General features: G+C 39.6%; 1 protein-coding gene across 2 annotated transcripts in view; it reads right to left on the bottom strand.

The window, feature by feature from the left end:
• The window catches only part of LOC122806395 (receptor-type tyrosine-protein phosphatase U-like), a 1549454-nt gene that overhangs the window by 775830 nt on the left and 753601 nt on the right, over nucleotides 1-20023 (bottom strand). For both annotated transcript variants that reach the window (XM_044076762.1, XM_044076771.1), the window contains one exon: nucleotides 1230-1422. In XM_044076762.1, coding sequence (XP_043932697.1) covers nucleotides 1230-1422 — 193 coding nt within the window. The remainder of the gene's footprint in view (nucleotides 1-1229; nucleotides 1423-20023) is intronic.

The raw sequence follows: 20023 nt of genomic DNA, 5'->3' as shown, positions 1-20023 counted from the left end.
GCTGCATATCCGCAAGTCAAATGGCACACGGGTTACTCTCTCTAAAGACCTTAATGTGGTATGTGACATTAATAGAACGTGCTGGAGGAGATTTGTCTTCCAGAGGTTACCACACCTTTGGAACAGCCTCCCATTTCATGTCAAACAGAACACCTCATTGTCTGTCTTCAAACGAAATCTGGACAACTGGATGGGTATCTGTAAATTCCCCCTGGGGGTTCCATCTGTGTCCGTCTTGGACAGGGCAATAGGTGCTGATCGTGGAAATAAGGGTAGACCTTGGCTAGGTCCTAGGGCCATTAGCCTAGTAACGTTCTATGATCCTATGATCTTATAAACTGAAAATGTACATAAATCATGTTATACATCTTACATATTTTTAGTTATTAGTTCATTTGCAAAATGCAAATGTGCTGCCTTAAAAATGTATACACAAAAATAACTCTGTGTACTTTTTTTCCAGTATATTACCTGATTTGCCCTTTCTTACACAAAAAAATGTTTCTTAAATGGCCTTTCTTCATCAGTTATACAATACTCCCACTACCATCTTCTGTTTTTCATGTATGAAGTTTTGATTTTGTCTTCTATGTCATGTCATACTGTTTTATTTCTAACCCTTTTAACAAACAATGTTAAAGTTTCTACACATTTGAAATGTACTTTTTCCTACTTTTCTATATCTGAGATAAATGTTTCTTTATCTCTAAATAATATAATAAAATATTAGAAGTCAATATGAGAGAGTGTAACTGCTACTTCAGTTGCCTTATGAAAGATACAAAAAGCTGCCTGAAATCTTGCAAGTTATAACAGTGGCTCCCCCATACACTGCCATTCATCAGTGATCTGGTAAACTTTAATCCCCAGCGTCTCAGTATAACATCTGACAAATGTCAAACAAGGCCAGTGTCAATACTAAATCTGTGGCACCGTACTGGTTACCACTGATTCCAGATAGTTCCAGTTTAACTGTCAGTGAGGCAATTTTATACCCTTGTCACCATTCTGACCATCAGTTCCATACTAATTCATTTTCTCACCTGCCTTCTGTGGCATATGTTATCAAATGCCAAAATAACGTTCAGGCACATAATATCTACTGAATTCTGCTCTTCTTCCTCGGTGTTTTAAATAAAACTGCAATCTTAAAAAGCAAAAAAGGACCACCTCTCGGTTTACAACCATATAAACACATGTAGCAAGATCACTGCTAACAAAAGGCTTACCACTGATATTTGTTTCAAACATAGACTGATATTCTTCTCCAAGACCAGCAGATGTACGGCCACGCAGTTCAAATGTGTAGTTTGTTCCTCTTTTTAGATTATTCAGATGATAAGAGGTGGCATCTGTACTTACGTTGACAACTTGTTTTTCATAGAATGTGTCATTATAGCCTCTTTTACCATTGAAAATTAGCTACAAAAAAAATTCATACAAAAATGATTCACTGTATTTGTGAAATAAGAGTTGTGTTGAAACACAAAATTCTAATTTGAATACTCCTCAAGTTGTACGTTTTTATTTTGGTAACAGCATCACCATTTGTTACAGTCATTAAAAGTTTGGAGAACAGCTACCATTTACTGGATGATTTTCAGAAAAGTTTTGTTAGCTTTTTCTTTACTTTCTATATCTTGCATGTAACTTAGAACAGTTTATATTTAGCAGAGTCCTTCTGTATGTCACTTAAAGAAATTGTGATTATTGCTATTTTAAAAGGCTGAATGCAGTTATAATCTGCAAATTCATACAATTTTCATTTGTTTTCAAATTGTGTCAAAAATTCAATGCATGTACAGATCTTCAAATTAGACGGCAACTACATTTTCTTTATCACAAAGACTATTTTTATTACTGAATGCACCTGCGTACATTCAAAACAGTAAGCAAGCAATATGCCATCTACCTTAGCAGCTTTTCATTTCATATCATTTAGACACCTAATAATAACTCAACTGTTGTATTTCATCACTCAATTTTGCATACCACCTGCCCCTATTCTAATCATTTCCACTTTTGCTTACACTTAATGTCTGTATTCCAGACTTCACCTCTATTCTTCCAGAACTGTGTTCTGGCCAATCACTCCTCGTTTTCTTACCTACAATCCATTATCCATTCTATTTTAAGGAACAGAGTAACACAGGAAAATAAAGCGAGCGTTTCAGTGTATGCATTATAATGCATAGCAATATATCTGATTAACATGTAGCTGTATTGTTTTAATGTAAGGCAGATAAACTCTCTACTTATATATATATATATATATATATATATATATATATACATATATATGGATCTAGGACTTTTGATCGAAAGATCAAAAGTCCGAATCCATTATCGCAAAAAAGTGCTTACGGTAAAGTATGTTTAAAAAAAAAATAGCATTAAACCTACTTCTATGCAGGGAGGCAAGCCCCCCTGCACCCCCACACCCCCCCTACTTTAATATTCTCACTCTGAGGTTGCACTCCAGTGGGGAAAAGGGAATTTTCCCTTATCCACACCGTAGTATGACCAGCACAATGAGCATACTTATCCAAAAGTGCTGCTTTGGTGAACAGCACTTTTGGTTAAGTATGCTCAGTGATTTCTGCTTCAGTGGAAAGTGCATTCGGGGATCTGTATGAATCCCATATATATATATATATGGTATTTTCCTAGGTCAATAATGCTGTTATACAGCTTTTTCCGCAATTCCACAGGAAATGGACCCTACCCAGCTTGGATACTTCCCAGTAAGTAAAGCATCTGGCAGTTAGAAGACTAAACCAATGAGCTGCTCCCTTTGCCCATGGTACAGGGTTTGATTCCTTCTGTCTTTATTTGTTTACTGTGTAATTGTTAGCAAGTCACATAATCAGATAGTGCTTTCTGGTTGTCCCCATAAAGGGCTTACCTACTAAACAAATAGCTAAAAATAAATAAATAAATACGCAAATGATGAAGTCAATGTAAGTGAAAATGATACAGTGAACAAAGTGACTCTAAAATGTGCAACCAGTCATGGCATATATTTTAATTTGCTACCACACCTTCTGTCACCTATACTGACTTCACTGTGAAATGTTTGTTCATTTTTTTTTTATGCCATCATAACGGTATCAATGTCAGAAAGTGAATTTAAACATGGTTTCCACATAAAATATTTATTTCTTGGAAGTCTACCATCTTTAGCAATTTCTAAGTTTGAGAAATGATGGCTAGCTAAAGTTGCCTGCCTTACCCTACATTTAAGATTTTATCTAGCAAATTATTTTTCAGCTTAGGACTTATGCCCGGTCATCCACCAAGCTGCATCTTGTGTGAATGCATTATCAGGTCCTCACTGGTAATTTCCATTTATTTTGCTAGACTATTTGCCACTGCATATTAGGTTACACTTCACTATGGAACATTGTTGGTTCATTTATGTCTCTTTCTGCTTATGAAGTGCCTAACAGAAGCATGATTGTAATAATTAGCAATCTAGTTATCCAGCATGTACCATGCTTACTCAGAAGGCTTATTTCAAGGCATGTTCACTGGCAAAGGTAACTGCTATAAAATCCATTAAGTTGTCCTGCAGATGTGCCACTAAACCTTTGCCATGTGAAATATAGCTTGTGAATTTTGTGATTTCTTATCACCCTCATACTTAGAAAGAAAATGCTGAGTAATATTTCAATGGACATCAAACCTGTATTTTCATCTGTTGACTGGATGATCATGAGTATGTAGCAGTACCATTAAAAACATCTCATCTGTCTGTACCATCATGATACCCTGAATCTAGAATCACTCAGTACAACATAAGCTCAATGTTTTATAGACAATGCAGTCCAACATAATTTTTAAACATAGTGTACGTTTTTCAACCACAACAAAGAAACAATGATCCAAAAAAGCAAAACACAAAACAAGTACATGCATAGTCAAAAACAGACCTAATAGATACCCACATTTACAAAACAACATTGATATCATAATTTTGTAACAAGCAATATAAAATATGTTCTAATAGTTTTGCAATGCAACCACATGATTGTTGCCCGTCTAACAGAACCAAAGTTTGCGTTCATAAGTCACTCGATGTTTTTAATGGTAACTGGTTCAGTTTTCTAGAATCTGAAAATTATAGCTGAAAATTTTAAAATAACAAGCCTTAACTACAGCCATTCTTCATGCTTAAGGGAAAGAATGGGACCTGAAGATCTAAAATCCAAAAATCTAGATGATTATAGGTTCATAGGTTCATAGGAGGTTTCTAGGCTAATGGCCCTAGGGTCCTTACAAGCCTAGCCCTGTAAAAACCCGAATATCCTTATTTATCATAGTTAGATGATGTATGTGGGGTACATTTTTTGCAGTTGAAAAGATAATCACCTCAAATACTTTTGACCAAATCTTGAAAGTTGCTGGGCAGAGCCAGAGCAGGTGAATGCAATCAGGTTCCTCTTCAAAGTACCTATAACAATGATTTGATAGACTTCTACCCTGTTTACATAAAGCTGTGGCCATAAAGTGCCAGAGGTATACCAATTTAAAATGAGTAAAAGCTATAATAGGGGTAGCTCTAATGGTTCTCCATGTCTGCAACACATCCTTCATTGATGTTTCTGAAGCTTTTTACAAATCAAGCCTTCCCATGAAAGTTTTAAAGTGGTGAAAACAAATTTGTGTTTAGCTAGCAAAATCCTATTAAAAGATGCTACTGAACCCACTGGAAAACCCTGGTCCTTATCAGCTTTGATCAGCCATTTCAGTATTTCATTTGGGATATTTCTACACATTATTTTCTGCATACTAATGGCTAGGGGCCTCAGCTGTAAATATCAACATAACTTGACATTAGTGCCAGGCACTTTATCAAGGCAGTGTTGAAAAGTTAAAACTTTACCTTGCATTGCATCCATTAAATCCTTCTAAAATAAAAAGCTCTTTTCTAGTCATGGGGTACCACTGGGTGAATTTTTCATCTATAGTAGAGAGGTCAGACTCCCATATTATTTCTCATATCCATTAATTGAGCTAGGTGAGGGTCATTTCCTTTCAATATTGTCCATATCTTCTTTTTCTATCGCCCAAATCCCACACACTGTTCTTGTCTTGTGAGTTTACACATGTTTTCTTTGTATGGTGCATTACTTACAATTTAGGCAGTGCCCAGATGAGTCTGGGAAGAAATGTAGTCTTCCAAAAAGTAGAAATGGGCACTGCATGCCATATATGAGAAAGTCTAGTAATCACAACCCCCCCCCCCCCATTCTTAGTTGCTACAAACAATTTCTTTCTGGAAATTCTAGAAAAGATGCAATTAGTTTCTGTAAATTAGCTGGGTAATGTAAGAATCTTATTTGTAGGATATATCTGATTAAAATATATATTTTTACAAATGACTGATCTTCGCCACAGCACCTTTGGGTAAAAATGGGAGTTTGAGCTCTGACCATCTCCATACTAAAGTCCTCATTTCAACCATGAAATGACCCATATTAAAATATACCAAACAGTTCAAGTCATAATACAAATGAATACCCATGTATTTCACAGAACAGGTGATAGGGAGGGGTTATATGTCCTAAATTTTCATTTGCACCTGCCTTTATCATTTAGGGGAAATATAACTTTTTCCTCAGGTTTACCTTTAACCCAGAGATATTACTAAATAGTTGTAACAAATCCAATACATTGAGAATGTTGTCCTTAGGGTTACCTAGCCAAACCACCTCATCATCTTCAAACCAGGATGAAGTGTATTACCCATTAGGGAAGTCCTGAATACCCTATTGAGCATGTGTTTGCCTCATATCCATAGCAAGGGATTCAATGGCTAGTAAGAATACAAGAGGTGAGAGAGGACACCCTTGCCGTGTTCTCTCTGTGCTAAAAAAGGGTTTAGACAGTATATTTTGCATGATTACTTGAGTCATAAGTTTGTGGAACAGTAATTTACAATGATCTATGAATTTCTCTAAAATCCCATAAGCCCAGAGTACCAACCATAAAACTCCCTAATCTACCGAGTCAAACATCTTTTGGAGGTCTGTGAAAATGGCAGTCATGGGGTTATCTTTAAATCTGGTTCTAACAAGTTGAACCAAATTAAGCCACGAGTGAACTAGGTCCACTCTCCCTTGCAATCATTTTACAAAGCTTTGTTGTGACAGCTGAGTCAAGAGAGGGATTAACTTTTCCAGTTATCTAGTTAGGTTCCTCACATACAGTCTTGTTTCTAATTATAAGAGTGAAATGAGGTGGAAATCTAATGGTCCAGGGACAGTTTTATCTGAGTTCAGTAAAAGAACTGATGTCACCAGTCCAGATGAATGTGAAAATATACGCCTGACTTCAGCTTCTATAAATAGTACCCACAGTGGGCTTGCTAGTGTTTCCAAAAAACATTATAGAGTTCTGCCGGGAATCCATCCATCCCTGGCATATGACCATTAATAAGTTCTTGTATAACCCTTTTGACTTCCCCCAGCACTATGAGTCTGTTTAACATCTCACGGCCTACTTCATGAACTTGTCAGAAGGTTAATTTGTGTAAAAATGTCTTTGCCAATACAGAGTGTGGCTTAGCTTGTTTTTGATATAACAACCTAATGTATCTTGATGCCCTTTGCCCAATGGAACAATTGTCATCTTTTCCATTTATTATTCACCCGATTAAGTCAAATGGCCTGATACTCCTTCATAAGCTGTTCAATCTAAGTACTAAGCCATATCTTATCCCTCTGCCTCAGTATAACTATCTTCTAAACGCACAATTTCATTTTCCATTGTAATGCACTTATTTACAGTTTTACTCATTAGTTTATCTTTTGACCCATTTCATGTTTTCTAATAGAAGCCTTTCCAAACTTGGAAGATGTTCTTCTCTTATTGGCTGTTGCTCCCCCAGTAACCTTATAAAATTTGGTCTAAATGTGTCAAAATCTGTGATTTATGTAATAGAAGCAAGTCAAATTTCCATATCACGTGTATTGCCTATAGAGGAAAATTACATATTGGACCATACATAGATGTGATTAGAGTACCTGCGGTGGTGGTGTTGCGGTAGCGTTGTCGCCAAACAGTAAGACACTGTCCGGTTCGATTCTCAGCTAAAGCATCTTCTGAGTGGAGACATTTGTGAATGGGCGTACCTTCGTTGAAGGTTGTGCGTCAGGGCTGGTAACTCGGCACGTAAAAATCAACTACCAATCATTAGCAGACCGGAGTTCCCATGTGGCGACCTCTAACCGGGAAAAGCCGAAAGACACAACAACAACAACATAGATGTGATTAGACAGGTCAGATACCCCATGGCCTGTGGCTATAATATCATTTAATATGGAGGAACTAACTAATACATAAACTAGACAGATGACTGTGCCTGTGTTATGTGCAATAAAAGTAAATTCCTCCTCCTGAGGGTGAATAGCTCTCCAAGAGTCCTCCAGATGCAGGTCTTTCAAAAAATTTTGAGGGTTTTAACCATATAAAAATGTTTCTGGGAGGCACTGCCTATTTTGAGATTAAATGAGACATTGACATCCCCTCTGGCAATTAAAATGTACTTTAGGTCCCCTGCCTCTAAAAGAACAGATACAAACTCATTAAAAATCTTGAGGTTATCCTCATTTGGACCATAAAAACAGCTAGTATCAACAGACCCAATTTTGTTTTTACCCTTACAGTGAGTCATCCCCCCTGACCCTTATATGTATCTAAAATATTTTATGTATAAAGATAGACACATGCCACTTCCCCACTGTTATGCAGTACGAACTAACCCATCTCCTCCATTAGCCCACAGCTCTTCCCAGAAATTTAAGCAGGCCTGTTGTTTAAGTGGGGAAGATAAGCCTCTCACATTTCAAGATATTCCTGTAATGCCCCAGTTCTTTGTCTTATTGGTCCAGAGTCCCTACCTCTCTTGGTGGATATGGTAAAGGCAAGTGTTATCAGATGCCATGTTACTTTACCTGGCCAGTGTCCTTTGCCCTAATCTGAAGGTAACAGTTAATTAAATTATTCAGTTAGCAAAAGCTATCAAGAAATTATCTAAGAACTTTGTCCAGGAGCAGGAACAGACTTACTAGTCATGTAGCTGCCACTAACACTTCATATAAGGCCTCCATCAGAGATATAACAGACACATACATAGCAGAAAAAAAAAACTTTTCTGGAAGAAAAAAGAACAACTAGATATTCCCTCAAACCTCAATCAAGTGGTGGTGTAATGGTGAGTTAGTAAGAAAAACATTACAAATAGCATTAATGACAAAAATGTAACAATATAGTGAATCTCCAGGACAACAGGACAGTCTATGGATTATCTTGAGAAGTAACTCTGTATGGTCCTAACATCAATTTCAATAGGCTTATTCCATTTTCAGGTATACCCTGGGCAGATTAAGTTCCTCTGTACCAGATAATATTGACAACATTTGTAATTAAATTGCAGATACAAAATAGGCATGGTGTAGTTATCCACCAAGATCAATGGAAAGTACATAAAGAAAATAAACATTGGTATCTTCATGTTACTAGTGACCCGTTTATTACTTTAGCAACTGCACCAAGGGCTGCATATCTGTCCTGGGTGCTTTCAGACAGGTTTAACTCTGCTGTGGTAAAATGAGGGGTGGCAAACCCATCTCTCGATGTCTCTTCTGCTTCCACTTTCACAAGATGTGGCATATCTATTAGCAGTACGGATTAATGCAGGAAGAAGGGACTGTGTTTCGGACCTTTTATTTCTTGAGGTTTTTAATCCCAGTTTCACTGAAGATGTTGCACAGTGTTTCTTTATCAGTGAAGATTTCATAGGGCAGCAAGGTTCAGCTCTGGATGACTGTTTTGCCTCTTTCCCCTTCTGTTCTACATCCATGGCCATCACTTCACTTCCTTGTTGTTTTCCTTGCTAATGCTGTAGATCAGTAGAGAGAAATGCCTCCAAATCCTCCTGCATGTTAAACACTGTGGATTGATCACTCCATACGATGTGCAAGGTAGCAGGAAACCATATCTAGCTTGATGCATGATGCTCCTAACTCTTTAAGTTTCTTAGTATACTGTTCAATAGATTTCCTTTTAATGAGATGTGCATTGTTGTAATCTGTATGCACCCTCAATGGAATACCAGCTGTTGTCAAATTTCTGCCCAGTTCCTTACACAACCTTAAGACCAGTTCTTTGCAGTTATAAACCAGGAATTTCATAATACAATGCCTAGGAACATTAAGCAGCCTTTGACTGGTACTAATTCTACGAGCCCTTTCTGCTTTTCACAGCCCACTCATTTAAGCAGTACAGTGCGTTCTTTAGTAATAAATGATGATGGATTACTTCCCTGCTGCCCTCTGAAAGACCAATTCATTGGATATTGTTTCTGCAACTGCAGTTCACTAAATCATCAAGTTTCAGCTCCAGAAATTGTGTTGACTGTTGGAGGTTACAAATTTGTTGTGATTTGTTGTGTGTGTAGTGCCGCTAACTCCCTTTGGATATTCTCCTGCTGCTGTAATCCATAGTCTCCAACAATGTCTGTAACCTTAATTCCAGCTTAACACTAGCTGCTTTAAAATCGGCAGTGTCATTTTACACTGCCTGGACCATCATAGCTAATTTGGCAAGCATTGTCTGAAAAGTCTCCTGGTCTGCAGATGTTTCCAGAAGGTCTCTGATATTTTGAACCTGCTATTAAGCATGCAGCAGACAAGACAAGAGGCACCACAGGTAATTCTCTGGGGTTTTTTTTAATGAAAAAGAAGGCACTACTAAGCTAGCCATTCTCCATAACATTAACATATTAATTGCTGTTGTTGTGAAGTCTGTAAATGCAGGTCGGGGTTAAGAAATAGAAAATTAAGCTCTATGGCAGCCTCCTCACTCAAACTATAGCATGTCAATGTTACGAATTCCAGTGTGCATTCCCAGTACAGTAGTGTGATACAATATGTGATGGGGATATCCCACCACTATCAACCAATATGTGATGTGGATATCCCACCACTGCCAACAAATATGTGATGACCTTCCACCTCTGGGCCAGTAATCAAGGAGCCTCAATCTCCACCACTGGCACCAGTGGGTGGACATTCACTAGGAGCATAACAGGTACAAAGACAGTATTTCCAGATACAGCTCTCTGCATCAAGTGCAATTTCCCTTAAGACCACAAAGAGACCATAGTCAGTCCGGGGCTGGTTTCTTCCTCTTTCTTCAGATCCCCAGTAAGACCCCCCCACTGGCACAGCTATAGCGTTGAGTCCTTAGCCAGGGTTCCAATCCAAGTCCTCCAACACTCTCTGTCCGACCAGTTCTTCATGTCCCTGCCCAAGTAGCTGACACACACACTCTTGGTGATTTATTTTACACACACACACACACACACACACACACACACACACACACACACACACACACACACACACACACACACACACAGACACACACACACACACACACACACACACACACACACACACACACACACACACACACACACACAAAGGAAGTTACTAGCTATGCCCCTTTCTGCCCAGACTATAAGGTAGTTATCCCTGCAACCAGAACCCCTTGTCAGCTACTTTAAGGCCCTTAAAGGGTATCCAATGTTACTGTATAATATTAATACTAATATAAATGGTAGTTTGACCAAGAGCAAGACTATTAGAAGTGGGCCACACAGTGTCATCAAATAAACATGCAAGTACTCTCAAAACTTAAATATCTCTACAAAGATCAGCCATGATGAAAGGTTTACATATATTTAATAATAAATAATAAAATAACAAGACAATACTAAATATCAATTCACAGTGACATCAGAGTTCAAAACCATGGAAAATATTTAAAATAACACTGCAGGACAGGCTCAGACAAATAAAGAAAACAATATCTAAACTAAGCTTTACTATATTCCTGACTGAATCTAAGAGAATCACTATTCCCTAATAACTTACTTAATAGACTAAGGCAGATGATGTGATGAATGATTCTTCTTGTTGTCAGGCCCAAGACAGAATACAGAATGTGCTGCCTCACCAACAGATCCCTCAAAATAACATACAAAACACCAGCCCTGAGATAGCCTGCAGAATGACACCACCCCCAGCCACCCGACCGCCAGCCCAAAGGCAAACCCCCATTGCTGGAAGCAGTCAGGACCCAACACCCACCTTCAGAAACACACACACACAATAGCCTCTGCTCAGATCCTCAGCAAGCTGTGGAAGCCACAAAACTGCTGCACATCTCCTAAGCAGCAATCAGTTCACCCCAAAGACAATACAGAAAGCCCCACCATTACAGGCCCCGTGTCTCCAGCTGCACTGAAACCTGTGAGACAGTATCTCCACAGCCCAGATCACAAAGTGATTCAACCCCAGATATCCCTCAAAGTCTGCTGGACTGAGGCCAACCTCCGTCTGTCAGCTTCCCCTGTCAAAACATTCATATCCAAACAGTTACAATAGTGCATGCACATTTATGTTCTCTGTAGTAGGGCACACTGTGGATACATTCCAAACAGAAGCACTTTACAAATACCTTTTCAACACAAACGTCTGTAAAAATCAGTTTGATATACACATGACATACAGTTCTAATGTGTCTATATTAAATTAGCGAATGCTTAGAAAAGTGAACGCTAATTCATCGACCCCTTTTAAGCGAAAGCTTAAAATCTCAAACACCCGGAACAGCGATTTTTTCACAGGGAAAAAAATCGCTGGTCCACAAAAAAAAAAAAAAACTTAAAACATTATATAATATGGGGGACTTTGTCCCCCACTCCCCCTGATGTGGGGGGCTGTGCCCCCCAAACACTCCCTACTTAAATATACCAACTCCGAGATCGCACCACAGTGGAGGAAATGGTGAACTCCCGAAACCGGTCCAGCGATTTTTTTTTTCCCTGTGAAAAAAATCGTTGTTCCAGGTGTTCGAGATTGTAAGCTTTTGCTTAATAGGGATTGATGAATTAGTGTTCGCTTGTCTAAGCATTTGCTAATTCAATATAGACCCGTTCTAATGCATTTGTAACACCAGCATCTTGTATAAATCAGTTTGGCATTCACAAATGACATATAATTATTCACAAAATTCCAGCTAGCTGTGCTGGCGGTACCTCCTTTCATTACAAGTACAATAAAATTGTCTTTCAGCAACCATTTATTTATGAAGTGGCGCTTCACTAATGGAACATATATTCTGATGGAACAAGTGCATTTTGCTATCAGTCCATGAATCCTTATTCTGTGCTTCTCATGTTTTGTTTTGTTTTTCTTTTTCTGAGTGACATGGGCACGTGTGTGTGTGTGTGTGTGTGTGTGTGTGTGTGTGTGTGTGTGTGTGTGTGTGTGTGTGTGTGTGTGTGTGTGTGTGTGTGCGCACATATGTGTGTACTGTAGGTATATACATATAAACAGTATATCTAGATAACAAGAAAAAAATGAAATTTCACAATCTGCATATACAAAATGCACACACACACACACACACACACACAAGTGCGCACACACACACACACACACACACACACACACACACACACACACACACACACACACACACACACACACACACACATATATATATACACATGAATGATGGAGAACACAGACACACACACACACACACACACACACACACACACACACACACACACACACACACACACACACACACACACACACACACACACACACATACACATGATGGAGAACACAGACACACACACCAGCAACACAGTCTACACTCTTTTGCTAAGTGAGATGACAGTTTGTGGAGAGGCATCTTTAGGCTAGATGACCTCAAGATACCCAAGTGGTAATCAACACCAATAAGATGCTGAAATAAATAAGAGCCATTTCTGTTCCTTAGTCTGTCCAGTGTTTTGTAATCATCATTAAGTCTTCAGGGTTACTTTTGTGATATGGGTTCCCAACTTGCAGGTCTGTGCCATCAGTTCAATTTCAAAAAACATTCTTGGTAAAAATATTACATCATGTGCATTTCCTTTACACTTGACAATATTCAAGAGTGTTTCATGGATTATCTCTAATATGAGATTACATAGCTGGTTTGGTATTATCACTCAGCTGGATTTTTTTTCTTTTAAATTCAGAATATCAGTCTTTACAACAAGTGTTTCACTTCATGCAAGTCTCCTTGTCCTTTTTCTCCTAATCAACTTCCTCTCTTCCAGCCCCCTCCTATACCCATATGTCCTCTCCTATGCAATCTATACTCTAAAACTAATCTCTGTCTCAAGTACTGTCTTCGTCCCCCATTTACTACCTATTTTACCTATTTTTCCACCATTAGTTCTACTTCCTACACTTATTATAACTTTGTTTTTTCACACTAACCTTACTCACTTCTTATACCTGTCTTATACTGTTTAACCAAGTGTCCTATCCAAGGCTGTACTATCCCAGTTTCATTTAATTACACATTTATATTCAATCTTTGTTTACATACATCATCATTATCTCCTGGCTAATGATTTTACTTCATAACTGTTTATTGTTTACCTAGACTTCTGCTGTGGTGCAGCTGTAGCGTTGTTGCCTCTCAGCAACAGGTTCTCCCGTTCAGTTCTCGACTGGAGTGCAGGGAGTGCCTTCTGTGTGGAGTCTGCATGTCCTCCCCACAGTTGGGTGGGCGTTCGAAAGACATGCATAAATGGGCGTGCCTTCATTGAAGGGTTAACGTCGAGCTGGCACCTTGCAGTTCATGAAAATCTACTGCCAATCATTAGCGGACCGGAGTTCTGCTGTGGCGACCCCTAACCGGGAAAAGCCGAAAGACAACAACAGCAACTGTTTATTGTTTACCTCTCTATCTATTTCACCTGATTACATTTTATATATATATAAACTACTCTATACTAATGCAATGATTTCAGGAGTGTAAAATTGTTATTTGCATGTATGGAATTTTTCTTCCTGAGCCTTCTCTGAAAAAGAGATCTATGCCCAGTCAGACTATCCCATAAACACATGTCATGTAAGTAAAAATAAAGTGTAGTAGATCTGAATCAGTAGTGAAACTTTTTTCCTGTTATCTTGCCATTCTGTCAGTTTTTTCTTAAAATTGCATTTTACCTGCCTCTGAACTAGCACACACGTCTTGGGGTCATGTATTGCACTGTTCTGACTAGTTTGCTACTTGTGTGTCTCTGCTATCCTTAAACAAAAACAAAAAAACTAAAAAATCTTGCTATTTTCCCACTTTCTATAATTTAAAAAAAAAATTCAGTTGCAGAGTTGCTGTTCTGAACTGTTTGTAAGTTTCTTGGAGGCCAGTGCTTACTTGGGCTAAAGGGAAGTCTCTGTGTTCACCAGTGGCAGTGGTTAACACTGAGCAGCCTTCCTGCCCCTGTAGGAGTGGTTACTGCCTAGAAACTGTAGTTTTAGTGGCAATTTTGGGTCAATTCCAAACTCCTTTATCTCTCTCTCTCTCTTAAAACCCTGCAGCCACATGGTTTTGGCGTCTTCCAGGCTTGATAGTTGTTACTAAAGCACTTACCAAGAGGAGAAAACGCTGAGAGAAGAAAGGAGCCACTTTTGAGATTTTAAGTATTTTCTTCTGATTTATTTCTTAGAAAAACTGCATTGCCGCCTACTTTTCGGCATTTTCTTGCTTGCAAAAGTTGATATCTGTGTTAGAAACAGTATTTAGAACATACCTAGAGCCTGTTTATTGCATTTTTTGTGTTGCACTTAATTTAAAATCGTTTTTTCTTACAATTGCATTTTACCTGCCGCTGACCTAGCACACAAGTGTTGGGGTCATTTATTGCACTGTTCTGACTAGTTTGCTACTTGTGTGTCTCTGCTATCCTTAAACAAAAACAAAAAAAATCTTGCTATTTTCCCACTTTCTATAATTTAAAAAAAAGTTCAGTTACAGAGTTACTGTTCTGAACTGTTTGTAAGTTTCTTGGAGGCCAGTGCTTACTTGGGCTAAAGGGAAGTCTCTGTGTTCACCAGTGGCAGTGCAAGTCTCTTTTTGTGCGGTCTTGTGCACAGAGCAGTGCCGGGCAGTGCCGGTTAGCTGAGGTATACTATTCCTGGCTCCACAAAGTCTGCGCTGCAAATTTTCCCTTAGAACTAAGCAAGCCTCAACTCAAGTGCTTAAGATCAACTGCTCTTATTGCAGCACTTCATAACCCAAATCAGCACTTGTCCAAATCTCCTAGACAGCACTATTATAATACAGCATAAGACCCTCGATTGTCCGCAAGACAAGTGAAATTTACTTTTCCAAGCATGTCCAGAGGTCATCTTCAGGTGTACTCTCCAGTTCATCTGGTGGAACTGGGCATCCTGAGGCAATGTCACAACTTCCTCATGTATACAGACAACCCTCTCCTCTTACCTCTAGACACAAACACTTGTGAGAGATGCAAATACACAGACAGACTGGAGGCTAGGTGTTCTCAACCCATGACTGTAACAGACAGTCAAGAAGAAAACAGACACACTAGCATCACACCACCAGTCACACATGGATCTACAAAACAAGCACCGGCAAAACATACACATAAATACACAAAAACATATTCGGAGGCACTAGGTACCAATCTGAAAAAGAAACAGAGCCCTCCAAAGCAGAAAAGCAAGCAACCTGCACCTCCAAACACAAGCCAGAAAACACATAATTCACCTCAGCAGTGTGCCTCATGACAGCCCTTAAGGCAAAACACCATACCCAACACGCTAGTAATAGGAGACTCTATAGTAAGGCACACAGATGTTCCACTCACCAGGCTGAACAAGGAGAAGGCTACTGTCAGCTGCCTGTCGGGTGCTAGGATCTGCCACATAACACAGGCACTTAGGTCACTCCAGAACAAGTACAAGTATGATGCTGTCATTGTACATGTTGGTGTGAATGATCTAAGATGTACCTCCCTGGACTACATGAAAAGAGACATTGAGGAGCTCTCTGATCATGTAGCCCAAGCTGGTATGACCCTGACCTTGAGTAGCATACTACATTCACCTAGAATGATACCACAATACAAAGACAAAATGATCAATTTCAACAATTGGCTAAGCTTCTGGTGTCATTCTAAGAGGATCCAGTGTCTGTCTGCCTGGGAAGACATGATAGACAAGCCTCGCTGTTTCGCCAGAGATGGTTTGCACCTGTCACCCCTAGGCTTTCAAATACTGGCCAAGGCTCTTGCTGTCCTCATAGTGCCTTTTTTAGGCAAGGCTCAAAGGACAAACCAACCACCGTAACCAGCACAGGTAACCAAAAACTAAGGGTAATGCTACTCAATGCCAGAAGTCTCAACCTCAAAATGCACGCACTCGAGGCACTCCTCAGTATGGAGAAAACCGATGTTTGTGCAGTGACCGAAACCTGGTTCAAGGCTCCAGAGAGCACCCCAGCACTACCAGGTTACAATTCATATCATACCTTCCAGCCTCAGTTACCAGATCGCAGTACAAAGGGCGGAGGTGTATCCATATTCATAAAGGATACCCACATCTCCAGGTTAATGGCACAGCATGATGCCCCAGAGATCATCCACGTGCAGCTATCAGCAGGCAAAACCACATTTCAAGTCGTAGCCTGTTATAGATCACCCACCATGTCCCAAGATGCTTACTCAGTATTCCTTGAGGCACTGGAAAATATAAAGGTCCTACCCAACACCATAATTTTGGGTGATTTCAACTACCCTGGTATAGACTGGGTGAACTACCAAAGTTCTAACTCCTATGCCCAGCGGTTCATAGAATTTATGAATTCAAATGCCCTTGAACAACTGGTATGTTCTCCCACTACAGGGGACTACATATTGGATTTAGTCATCACAAATACGGGCGGCCATTGTACCACACCCGTTATCACTCCCTCTCTGGTCAGATCAGACCACAAACTGATAACCCTGGACATCCTCTCCCCTCCACTTCCCCCAGTCAAAGAAACCATCGTAAAAAACCTTTCCAAAGCAAACTTCAAACTACTTGCGTCAGAAGTGGAAAGCTTCACTATTCCCTTGCAGAAGGATAATGATATCCAGGATGCGGAATCCTACACCAAGGCACTTTATATACATCTTCAGGATTGCATGGACCGTGCTATCCCAAATAAAACCAAGACTCCTTCCTCAAGCAAGAAGAAACCAGTCTGGTGGACCCCGGCCATAAGCAAACTATACAATAAAAGGAGGAGACTTATACAAAAAAAGGCCAAATCTCAAGTAGAAAAATCATCCCTGATCAGCATTAGTAAGAAATTGAGGGCCCTCATCAAGTCAACTAAAGCCAATTTCAAAAAGAAAGTTGCCAAGGATGCCAATTTCGAAAAGAAAGTTGCCAAGGATGCCAAGGATAACCATAAGGCCTTCTATGGTTACATCAAAAACCTAAATGGCAACGCTCAGGTCTGTTCTGAGCTAGTACAAAATGGAACAAAATACACTGACCCCACTGACATTGCCAACATCTTGGCTGACAGGTTCAATGCACACCCCCCCACCACCACCACCACCTGCAGGGCCTATTACTGTTCCAGGGGATTGTGTAACTCCAATTATTACTGATACGTTAGTTAATAAGGCTCTATCTAAAGCTAAAAACACTACCTCCATGGGACCAGATGGTGTCCCAGGCTGTGTCATACGCGAGCTCCAAAATGAATTTACCCCGCATCTGAATACCCTGTTCAGTCTCAGCCTTTTGACAAGATATGTGGCCACAGAATGGCACACAGCAATGGCGGTTCTGCTGCACAAGGGTGGGCCCACAACCGACCCTGGGAACTACTGACCAATAAGCCTGACCAGTCTGATCTATAAGGCAATAGAGAAAATCATTATGGAACTCATAAATGGAGAGATTGGGAACCTCCAAACACTTGACCCCACAAATTCAAGTGCAGATCATGCCTCGTGAACCTGGTGGACTTCTTTGATACAGTTACTCAGGCTATAGATAAGGGAAAGGAGGTACACATGGCTTACCTTGACCTTGCTAAAGCATTTGACACCATTCCCCATTCAGGTATTATTGATAAACTCACCAACCTGGGCATAAACCCTTACGTCACAAGATGGATCGCAAACTGGCTCTCAGACAGATCCCACAAAGTAAGAGTAGCAGAATCTATGTCCGAATCCAGACCAGTAATGAGCAGTGTGCCTCAGGGCTCTGTCCTGGGGCCCCTCCTGTTTGGCATATACTTCTCAGAAGTACAGGCAAGCACTGAAGGGCTGTGGCTGACCAATTTTGTGGACGACTGCAAACTGGGTGCTATAATAGAGTCTCCAGCCGACATGGATATCCTCCAGAAGGGCCTTAATGAGACTGATGCATGGTGTCAAAGCCATGGTCTCAAGCTAAATGCTAAAAAATGCGTAGTAATCCCCATTGGAAAAAACAGAGTACCCACGAACTACCACATAGGAGGTAACCCCCTGAAATCTGAAGATGTAATAAGGGATCTAGAGACCCAAGTAGATAGTCAGCTTTCCTTTGATAACCATGTTGCCAAGGTGGTTAGAAAATCCTTCTATGTGACCCATCTGATCACAAAAGGGTTTGCATCAAGATCTAAGGATGTAGTGGTGCCCCTCTACTCTTCCCTCATCAGACCCATTATTGAGTACAATGCACCAATTGGAATATACCTGGCCAGGCATCTCCAGCAGCTGGGGAGACCACAGAGGTACCTCACTAAGAGGATTACTGGTCTCAAACAGTTGCCCTATGCAGCACGATTGAAAAAACTAAGGCTTTTCTCTGTTGCATACCGCCTTCTCAGAGGCGATCTCTGTCTAACATACAGAGCTATGTCCAACCCAGAACTGTTGAACATGCTCCATCTTAGCAAAACCAAATCTACTCGAGCTACACACTCTAGGGATATAAACCTCAGCACAACAATGAATAGAACATGCTGGAGGGATAGATTCCCTTCGCAAAGACTTCCCTTGCTATGGAACAAGGTCCTGATTTACATAAGGCAAAAACCCTCACTATCACTCTTCAAGAGGAACTTTGACGAGTGGATGGGTAACAGAAAGTTCACACCAGGGATCATACCAACCGCTCTACTAGACAGGGGCCAAGGGTACTAGCTGCTAGATCAAGGGCCTAGGGAACTAACCAAAGGGGCGGTGAATACCACACAACGTGGCTGGGCTAATATATGCCTTCGCGCAGATAGCACAGTACCTACCAATGAACCTACCTATGAACCTATATCCACAATCATTGCACACTACACTTTTTTGTGAGGCTTAACAGTCTGTACTGCATGAATTTGTGAATTGCTGTCACTGTGAATTTGTGAATCATTGACTCTGTAAGTGAATCACTGACTCTGTGAGTATGTGAATCACAGTCTATGTAATTGTGCAAATAATTGACAGTGTGACTGCTTAAATCATTATCTCTGCCTTCACTGAGACCTCTAGAGTTCTGCTCCTGAATCTGCATAGTGTTAATTTGTTTTATTATTCCCAGCTATTCACAAGCACATCTTTCCAATTTGTTAGTTTACTGAATTGACACATTTTACTTACTGCTTATATACATATGATGTAGCTCAATGCACCATAAGGATTTAATTTATAATCAGAATAAGTCACTAATTTACTTTGGGCAATACTTGCTGTGACTAGAAAGAGAATTACAAAAAACTGGATATCTGAATCCCCTCCTACTTTCACAGAATTCAAGAATATGTTAAATGAAGTTTGTCATTTACAACTTAAAACTATAATTTCTAGAACAACTAGAAAGACGTATGCATACCATATGTGGGTAAATTTACAGAATTTGTTGAAAAAAGATTAATAATTACAACAAATAACTTCAGTTTCTTTTTTTTTTTTTTTTTATATGTGAAACACAATCAAAAATGGTTAAAGTACCACATTTTATGTAAAGATTAATGGATGTCTTTGTAAATACCTTAGTTATTTTATCAGTTATTCTATATAGTTATTTGAGTTTTACATGTTACAACCTCTGAAATTACAATTTGTCTGTGAAATTTATGTGATTGTTTATAA

This window comes from Protopterus annectens, chromosome 1.part1 (genome assembly GCF_019279795.1).
Source record: "Protopterus annectens isolate FY-2018-M chromosome 1.part1, PAN1.0, whole genome shotgun sequence".
NCBI classification, from domain to species: Eukaryota; Metazoa; Chordata; order Ceratodontiformes; family Protopteridae; genus Protopterus; species Protopterus annectens.
The sequence above is the reverse complement of the archived record's forward strand: the minus strand, read 5'-3'. Positions and strand labels throughout refer to the sequence as shown.